This window comes from Nicotiana tomentosiformis, chromosome 5, assembly GCF_000390325.3.
Source record: "Nicotiana tomentosiformis chromosome 5, ASM39032v3, whole genome shotgun sequence".
In the NCBI taxonomy this organism is placed as follows: Eukaryota; Viridiplantae; Streptophyta; class Magnoliopsida; order Solanales; family Solanaceae; genus Nicotiana; species Nicotiana tomentosiformis.
The window spans coordinates 100,666,050-100,676,087 of record NC_090816.1 but is presented as its reverse complement, the minus strand read 5'-3'; the positions used below and the strand labels follow the sequence as shown (position 1 = coordinate 100,676,087).

The 10,038-nt window shown below is 35.6% G+C and overlaps 1 protein-coding gene and 1 long non-coding RNA gene across 4 annotated transcripts; one reads left to right on the top strand and one right to left on the bottom strand.

The window, feature by feature from the left end:
* Positions 1–1,912: 1,912 nt before the first annotated feature.
* Positions 1,913–3,880, top strand: LOC138891591 (5-epiaristolochene 1,3-dihydroxylase-like). Its single transcript, XM_070175158.1, has 2 exons — positions 1,913–2,834; positions 2,957–3,880. Exons 1-2 carry the CDS (start codon positions 1,941–1,943, stop codon positions 3,575–3,577), a joined length of 1,515 nt encoding a protein of 504 aa, XP_070031259.1. The 5' UTR covers positions 1,913–1,940; the 3' UTR covers positions 3,578–3,880.
* Positions 3,881–4,858: 978 nt separating this feature from the next.
* Positions 4,859–9,721, bottom strand: LOC138891592 (uncharacterized). 3 transcript variants are annotated; one of them, XR_011407964.1, is made up of 3 exons: positions 9,545–9,680; positions 8,704–8,858; positions 4,859–5,240 (listed from the first exon to the last, which is right to left on the bottom strand). It is a non-coding gene; the product is annotated as an uncharacterized lncRNA (long non-coding RNA). The 3 variants fall into 3 exon arrangements; XR_011407963.1 differs by having other exon boundaries at positions 5,240–5,283; XR_011407962.1 differs by lacking the exon at positions 4,859–5,240 and having other exon boundaries at positions 8,307–8,858; positions 9,545–9,721.
* Positions 9,722–10,038: the final 317 nt, after the last annotated feature.

The window sequence follows — 10,038 nt, the reverse complement described above, 5'->3', positions numbered from 1 at the left end:
TGTTTTATTATTGCTTTTTATAGAATTTCTAAACCACGTTATTTCTCTTTAATTCATATACACGACCTTAACCCAAAGCATTAACTCAATTGCGAAAAATAGGAACAATAAAGAGGACTACTAATACCTTTGGAGATTTTTGCTTCTTTCTATAGCAATACGAATAATGGATAATGTGGAACAATGACGTCTTTTATAGGAATGACTGACTTTTTTTTTTTTTTTACATGAATTCATGCAATAAATCTGAATCACATACCAACTCGAGAAGAATAACTAAACGAAGCATATTGTTGTTTAAAAAAAGGTGACTACTATACGAAACATATTGTTGTCGAAGAGATAGGGGCGCAAACTGTTGTCCAAGAAGGAGTAGGCTACCAAGAAGAAGAAGACGGTGAGGAGAGTCCAATTTATGGAATACCATAAGCAGATTTTATGGAATACAGAGTTTTGCTCCTCGCTGTCTTTAGTTTATGGAATACCATAAGCATATTAATCATTTGTAGACTACACAAAGAAAAAAAATTAAACATATTTGTAGAAAAATACAAGTAGCTGGCTACCAAGAAGAAGTAGTTGACAAGGAGTAGAGTCCAAAATGAAGGAGTTCGAAGAAGAATAAAGAATTTGACCCAGGTATAGTTTGAATGGAAAAGAAATCTAGCTTTAGGAGATTTATATCTATATTCTTAAATTATATAAATATGGAAGGTCATAAAAGTCGAGCAATATTTCAGGAATATTTTTGTCGTTCAATATTTAGGATAAATTATTCGTGCTTTTATAATAATATAGATAGATATGGATAGTATGATGATTACTTATCGATTATGTATATTTGCTCGTGCATTTGGCCCGTCAACAGCTATGAAGCAGGACCGACTGAAGCACATTTCGTTCGGGTTTTAATTATTTGTTTTTATCAAATTTGTAGCCGCCAAATTTGAGAGTCCATACTTTCAGATTACTAGGAATTTTCCCGGCATCGAAAAAAGAATATATTCATATTTTGGCTTCACAATAATTAGTCCACAATACTAATAATTACATCATTGTTGTTCTTTGAGTCAGCTGAATTATTTTGACTATGAATAATTAATGGTCAACAGGAAAGTAAACAAGGTCTGCTTCAATCAGATGTTGACAAACAAAAGTTGCAGAAATTATTATATTTGTCTTTCCGTTTCAATTTAGATGATACACTTTTCTTATTAGTTCGTTCAAAAAAGAATGACACATTTTTATGATTAAAAATAATTCAACTTTAAACTCTTCAATTTACTTGTTTTACCCTTAATGAGAAGCTTTTATAACCACACAAATGTCATGACCCCATAAAATTTTTACCCATTAGGCTTTTAAGACCACAAATTTCAAAAGTTTTTTTTTTCTTAAACTCTGTATCGAGTCAAACTAACTCATCTAAATTGATATAGAGGGAGTAGATATTATTACATGTTACTAATTCAAATTTGTGTCAGTAGACCCGTGAAGGAAATAAAAAAGCTCTGATTATTTTAGATCTCTGGTTAGGAATTATACAACTCCAACCATCCCACAGTACATGTATATCTTAGTACATACAAACAAAACTAAGTTGTCTCTCCACTTTCACTTTCTAAGGAACACAAGACTAAGTTTATTTGTTAATACTTATAATACTATCAAATTTCAGCCGCCAAAGTCTTTCTGGGCCATACCCCACACATTACTAGGAATTTTCCCGACTAATAATTAGCACATCATTGTTGTTCTTTGAGTCAGCTGAATTATTTTGATTAGGAATAATTAATGGTCAACAGGAAAGTAAACAAAGTCTGCTCTAATCATATGTAACAAAAGTTGCAGAAATTATTATATTGCCAAAGTTACAAATGCCTATAAAAGACCATACGCAACTAGACTTTGAAGAATCATCTATCTAATCATCTCCGAAAATGCAATTCTTCAGCTTGGTTTCCATTTTCCTATTCCTATCTTTCCTATTTTTGTTGAGGAAATGGAAGAACTCTAATAGCCAAAGCAAAAAATTGCCACCAGGTCCATGGAAAATACCAATACTAGGAAGTATGCTTCATATGATTGGTGGAGAACCACACCATGTCCTTAGAGATTTAGCCAAAAAATATGGACCACTTATGCACCTTCAGTTAGGTGAAATTTCTGCAGTTGTGGTTACTTCTAGGGAGATGGCAAAAGAAGTACTAAAAACTCATGACATGGTTTTTGCATCTAGGCCTAAAATTGTAGCCATGGACATTATCTGTTATAACCAGTCCGACATTGCCTTTAGCCCTTATGGCGACCAGTGGAGACAAATGCGTAAAATTTGTGTCATGGAACTTCTCAATGCAAAGAATGTTCGGTCCTTCAGCTCGATCAGACGTGATGAAGTCGTTCGTCTCATTGACTCTATCCGGTCAGATTCTTCTTCTGGTGAGCTAGTTAATTTTACGCAGAGGATCATTTGGTTTGCAAGCTCCATGACGTGTAGATCAGCATTTGGGCAAGTACTCAAGGGGCAAGATATATTTGCAAAAAAGATCAGAGAAGTAATAGGATTAGCAGAAGGCTTTGATGTGGTAGACATCTTCCCTTCATACAAGTTTCTTCATGTTCTCAGTGGAATGAAGCGTAAACTTCTGAATGCCCACCTTAAGGTAGATGCCATTGTTGAGGATGTCATCAACGAGCACAAGAAAAATCTTGCAGCTGGCAAGAGTAATGGTGCATTAGGAGGTGAAGATCTAATTGATGTCCTACTAAGACTTAAGAATGATACAAGTCTTCAATTTCCCATCACCAACAACAATATCAAAGCTGTTATTGTTGTAAGTACTATTGAATACTATATATGCTTATACTTACTCCCATATCCATTGCCATAGCTAAAAGATTTTCAAAATCCTATCACAAATAAGAAAATAATAGCTTTGCCATTATTAATTTACAGGACATGTTTGCTGCCGGAACGGAAACTTCATCAACAACAACTGTATGGGCTATGGCTGAAATGATGAAGAATCCAAGTGTATTCACCAAAGCTCAAGCAGAAGTGCGAGAAGCCTTTAGGGACAAAGTATCTTTTGATGAAAACGATGTGGAGGAGCTGAAATACTTAAAGTTAGTCATTAAAGAAACTTTGAGACTTCATCCACCCTCTCCACTTTTGGTCCCAAGAGAATGCAGGGAAGACACAGATATAAACGGCTACACTATTCCTGCGAAGACCAAAGTTATGGTTAATGTTTGGGCATTGGGAAGAGATCCAAAATATTGGGATGACGCCGAAAGCTTTAAGCCAGAGAGATTTGAGCAATGCTCTATGGATTTTTTTGGTAATAATTTTGAGTTTCTTCCCTTTGGTGGTGGACGGAGAATTTGTCCTGGAATGTCATTTGGTTTAGCTAATCTTTACTTGCCATTGGCCCAATTGCTGTATCACTTCGACTGGAAACTCCCAACTGGAATCAAGCCAAGAGACTTGGACTTGACTGAATTATCTGGAATAACTATTGCTAGAAAGGGTGACCTTTACTTAAATGCCACTCCTTATCAACCTTATCCAGAGTAATTTAATATTGGCATCAACTTTTTAAATTTCCTTCATCAACCTCATTATGGTACAATAATCTTTCTTCTGTTGTTTGAGGCTTTATAGATTTCCAATACATTTATTCTTTATTTAAAAATGTATCACATCCCATGTATAAGGATGATGCTTTAATTTATTGGTGCCATTATATTATAGTAATTCGTACCATCTCAGAACTTGTTAGGAAGATGTTTTAGGTTTTATCAAATTCAACTACGTGTATCTCAATAAATAATGTATCATAACAGGGCTAGTATGTAGAATAACATATTTGTTTTTTCATTTTAGTTTAACATTCACGAAGATAAGGGAGGGTAAGCCAAGCCCGACATTACCAACAAAACTGAAGGTGCTAAGCAAAACCCAATTTGTTTTAATGATTAACATCATCAATTGGAATATAAAGGGGGTGAGATCACAAGGTGCAAGTCAAAAACTAGTTAGAATACACAAAGTTGACTTAGTGGGATTATAGGAACCTTTCCTGGATGCCACAGAGTTGGAATTCTTTTAGGTTTTGAAAATGCGGCAAGAACAACAAAATCTTGTTCCTATGGAGCCAAAAACTGATATGCAAAGTCATTAACAACATTAAGTGATCACGCCCAACTCTAGTCCTAAAATGGATAAGCGGTCGCTACAAATATAATTTGGTCTAAAAGTCCGAAGTCGAATCCCACAAAGAACTAAGATTTAGCTAGAACTGTTGACTATCACTAACAAGACAAGCTCGAACAATTCCTAAGTTATGAATATTAAGATTCTTGTATCTAATTAACCAATAAATTAAACTAGTAGATTAACAACTAAAGATAATAAGGGTTGTGGAATAGATTAAGGAGGGTCTAGATTATGATTTCCTCAATTGTCAGAATCCTTCCCGCTACGTCTTCTATAATTTCACCTAAGTATTCTCTGCTGATCGGAGTACTTCGGGTGTCGTAATTCTCTCTCAAGCAACTACCACAATTTACTAGATATATTCTCTTGAACTACGCTAGTTGACACTAACTCACCACTCACTACGATCGTATGAAGGTTTCATTATCTCTAATCCAGCCTTTAAACTCTCCGTATTGATCTCTCACATACGTTATGAATGATGTTCAAAGACTACCTAAATGTGTACTCTCTCTCTCGAAATATACACAATAAATAGGCACAGTCAATTGATGGTCATTCAATCAACATCAATAAACACGTTGTTGAACAAGTAGAGAAATCCAACGAGTCAATTATATAAAAACGTAATAAGAATTCATCCTACAAAAGTTCCATCAAAACTCTAGATAACAAATTAGCTATTCATAATAGTATGCAAAAGTACAATACTAGAATTCATAACCAATAATGAAAATAGGAAGAAGGAAGTGAAAAACTCGTAGAAGAATTCTTCGCCTTGCTCCTAGCGTGTTCTTGCCTCCTTAAGTCGAATCCTCTCTCCAAAAGCATCTTCTTTAGGTCGAATTTGCACTAAAAATGTCCTCCCCTTCTCTTAGACATGATTAGGGAGTATTTATAGGCTACGATTGAAGTCCTTGAGTCCAAATCTCGGTTGGAGATTTTTAGCCCGCGATTTTTAATTACCGGACTATATACCTCGCGAAGCCAGACTTATAGCACGGTCAACCTGGCTATAGACCTCGCGAAGCCCGGTCTATAGCGCGGTCAAGCTGGCTATAGACCTCGCGAAGTCTGATCTGTAGCGCGATTTGGGTATTTGGCATTTTTGTGTTATTTTCTTGCATTTTCGTCATCTTTTTGTGCAACCTTCACTTGTTTTTGTCTTCCGATGCTCTTACACATAAAAAAATATAATTTAGCTCAAACGTCGCACAATTAACCACTAAACTAACAACATGTAAGGTGAGTAATGTACTAAAAGTATAATATTTTGGCCTAACACCAGTAAGCAACAACATACTCTAAAGGCCAACTATGATAATAAACTTCTATGGATCACATGGGTGTATGCTAAATCCACTTAGTGAAAAGACGTAGGCTCTGGAGCAGACTAAATGTTTTCCGGTCTGGAATCCATTATGATAAATAATGAAAAAGGAGGTACACCATACAACCTGAGCAAAAGCACTGATTTTATTGCTTGTATGGAAAACGGTGGCATGTCCGACAATGGATTCACTGGAAATCTGTGCAATGGGTAGGGAAAAGGGAGAAGAATCAACAAGAGGCTAGATAGGATTATGGTTAATGAGGAAGGCACAAACCACTTTCAGGTCAACAAAGTTGATCATAAAGCTAAGACAGGTTCTGAGATTCCTAAACATTTGGACCATACAGAGTGATTATGTATCTATAGTTAGGGAACTGGAACATAGATGAGGTGCATTAAATGGCTCAAAATGGAGGAATCTATTCTTAAACAGAAAGCAAGGATGAAGTGGGCAAAACAAGGTGTTCCAACTCCAAATATTAATACAGTGTGATAAAGAAAAGGAAAAAAGAAGGGAGTCTCACCTACACACAGAGGAATAAAACTAAGCATAGAGCATGGATCGAGGGCAATGAAGCCATCTCAAATGCAGTTGTGGATCATTTCAATAACCTTTTTACACTTACTCCTTGAGATAATGACATGTCTATTCTCAGATAAGTAGAACCTCTTTTCACTGAGGATAATAATAGGCTCATTTATGACATCTGAGAGGTAGAAGAAATTAGAAGTGCTATTTTCTCTATTGACCCAAATAGTGCTACATGCCATGATGTATTCAATGGCCACTTCTTTCAAGCGTCCTCGGGCACTATCAAAAAGGAAGATTGCAACTTTTTTCGGAATGTTTTCCTAGGCACTAATCTCACATGATACTACGCTCATACTAACCTTGTGCTTATTCGCAAGGTACCTTCCCCCACTACTGTGGCGTAACTAAGACAAATTAGCCTTTGCAATGTCTCCAACAAGATTATCTCTATCGGTATTTCCCAACCGCTCCCTAAACTCATTTCAGACAAATAAACTAAGTTCGTCAAAGGCAGACTCATCACTAAAAACATCCTCCTAGCCCAGGAAAATGTTCATAGGATTGGGAAAGAAATAAGGGAGGCAACATTGTTATTAAGCTTGATTGTCTAAAGCATACGACAAGCTATCCCGGAGCTTCCTTATAGCTATCCACAGGAAAATGAACTTCTCAGAATACTCCTAACTAATAACTGGTACTCCATACTTATTAATGGAATCAAACATGGATTCTTCATATCCTCCAGAGATCTGAAACAGTGTGATCCTCTATCCCTTTCCTTATTACTCTTGACTGCATAAGCACTTATAAGAGCACTTAACAAACTGATTCCCTTGTTTTGGGAAAGCTACAAATATTTTGACATAAGTCACATGTTAACCCTACTTTATTTTGACACGTACTTTACACCGCTCAAACGAACATATCTACACTCTGTTTCCACCCGATTTGCACAGTCTATATTTCTTCCTCAAAATTTCCACCGTTGCTTACCTCCTCTTCCAATTTCCCTTGTTTCTTTTAGTCTTCTCTCTTCCTGGACAGTTTATTTGCCTTGACTGTACAATTATAAGGTGAGTTTTAGTTTCTTGTTTTCTTGATTTTCGAAATAGCTGTTGCATATAAGGATGATGCTTTAATTTAATGGTGCCATTATATTATGATAATTCATACCATCTCAGAACTTCTTAGGAAGATGTTTTAGGTTTTATCAAATTCTACTACGTGTATCTCAATAAAGAATGTATCATGACAAGGCGAGTATGTAGAAGAACATATAATTTTTTCATTTTAGTTTAACATTCAAGAAGATAAGGGAGGGCCAGCCAAGCCCGACAATACCAACAAAACTGAAGGTGCTAAGCAAAACCCAATTTGTTTTAATGATTAACATCATCAATTGGAATATAAGGGGGATGAGATCACAAGGTGCAAGTGAAAGACTAGTTAGAATACACAAAGTTGACTTAGTGGGATTGCATGAACCTTTCCTGGATGCCACAAAGTTGGAATTCTTTTAGGTTTTGAAAATGAGGCAAGAACAACAAAATCGTGTGCCTATGGAGCAGTAAACTGATCTGCAAAGTCATTAACAAAAGTAAGCGATCACGCCCAACTCTAGTCCTAAAATGGATAAGCGGTCGCTGCAAATATAATCCGGTCTAAAAGTCCGAAGTCCGAAGTCGAATCCCACATAGAACTAAGGTTTAGCTAGAACTGTTAACTATCACTAACAAGACAAGCTCGAACAATTCCTAAGTTATAAATATTAAGATTCTTACATCTAATTAACTAATAAATTAAACTAGTATATTAACAACTAAAGATAATAAGGGTTGCAGAATAGATTAAGGAGGTCTAGAGTTATGATTTCCCCAATTGTCGGAATCCTTCCCGCTACGTCTTCTATAATTTCTCCTAAGTATTCTCTACCGATCGTGAGTACTTCGGGTGTCGTAATTCTCTTTCGAGCAACTACCACAATTTACTAGACATATTCTCTCGAACTACGCTAGTTGTCACTAACTCACCGCTCACTACGACCGCACTAATGTTTCATTATCTCTAATCCCGCCTTTAAACTTTTCGTATTGATCTCTCATATACGTTAGGAGTGATGTTGTTCAACGACTACCTAAATGTGTACTCTCTCTCGAGAAATATATACATTAAATAGGCACAGTCAATTGATGGCTATTCAATCAACATCAATAAACACGTAGTTGAACAAGAAGAGAAATCCAACGACTCAATTATATAAAAACGTAATAAGAATCCATCCCACAAAAGGTTCCATCAAAACCCTAGATAACAAATTAGCTATTCATAATAGTATGCTAAAGTACAATACTAGAATTGATCATAACCAATAATGGAAATAGGAAGAAGGAAGTGAAAAACTCGTAGAAGAATTCTTAGCCTTGCTCCTAGCGTGTTCTTACCTCCTTAAGTCGAATCCTCTCTCCAAAAGCGTCTTCTTTAGGTCGAATTTGCACTAAAAACGTCCTCCTATTCTCTTAGACATGTTTAAGGAGTATTTATAGGCTAGAGTTGAAGTCCTTGAGTCCAAATTCGGGTTGGAGATTTTTAACCCGCGATCGTGGTCAACCTGGCTATGACCTCGCGAAGCCTGGTCTGTAGCGCGGTCAAGCTGGATATAGACCTCGCGAAGCCTGGTCTGTAGCGCGGTTTGGGTACTTGGCATTTTTTGCTATTTTCTTGCATTTTCGTCATCTTTTTTTGCAACCTTCACTCGTCGTTGTCTTCCGATGCTCCTACACATAAAACAACATAATTTAGCAATAGTCCGTTAATCTTTGCCCTTTCATTCATATAACATGTCATAGATGGACTAAATTGCATTTCTGCATGTTTGCTTGTATATACTTGTTTTTATATACAACAATAACAACCCAGTATAATCCCACTAATGGGGTATGGGGAGGGTAGTGTGTACGCAGACCTTACCCCTACCCAAAGGAGTAGAGAGGCTGTTTCCGAAAAATACTCGGCTCAAGAAAACAAAAAGACAAAACGACAAGAGGAGACAACATAGAAAAACCAAATTAATACATAAAACAAGAATCTGCGGAAATCATGATTAAGGCAGCTGGGAACACAGATAAGCGAATGCCTAAGCAATGAAAATAATTCCAAAATATCAAAACAGTACTTGAAAGCAACTTAAAGGAGAAGAGAACACTCTTAAGCTTCCTCGCAACCCCAATCCCGTGAAATTTGGGGCTAATTCTTGTCAACAGAATTAGGATATCAACCAAGATTTCAGCAAAAAGAGTTTCCAGCAGACTAATATAATTCAAAAACAATCTAATATAAGTTATATCATTGTTAGTACGAAGATGGATTTTGATGGTTTCCCTTTGGTTGAAACTTGGAAATAAAATAAAAACAACTTTAGGAAATGGTTCTATTACTGAAATCAGAAGCAGCTTTCTCTTACCTCTTTGATGTTGAGATTGATAAATCTTCATAGCTTTCTTTCGGTGCTATCTTTGCTAAGTTTGTGTATAAATAGGACGATGAAAATGGATTGAGAATTGTTTCTGAAAAACCAAAAGTATGGCCAAACTATTAAATTATTAGGTGAACCCTACTTCCCATTCAACCTTGATTATCTTCTTTAAATGCACTACTTAATTAATGTTACTCTTCAATTTGTTTGAAAGGAGACTACTTCACACCTTTACCGTCTAATTTTTTTTTTCCATTTAGTACTTTTAACTAAAAATATTATTTGTTGGGTAATTTTATAATTCAACGTTTATTTGATTAAAAACATACAATGGTTACATACATTTATATATAACAATTCTAATGTCTCTTTAAGAAATATTATTTTATTTTTTTATTGACTATTTTAGGTAAAGACTATTTTTTTTAAAGTGGCAATAAATTATGTAAATTTTTATTAAAGTGTTTTTATATTAGTATCAA

What these genes read in the sequence shown, in the direction of transcription:
- LOC138891591 (XM_070175158.1), top strand. Translation starts at nt 1,941, where the DNA reads ATGCAATTCTTCAGCTTGGTTTCCATTTTCCTATTCCTATCTTTCCTA. An exon ending in ATATCAAAGCTGTTATTGTT is followed by an intron (nt 2,835 to 2,956) that starts GTAAGTACTATT and finishes ATTAATTTACAG; the next exon opens with GACATGTTTGCTGCCGGAAC.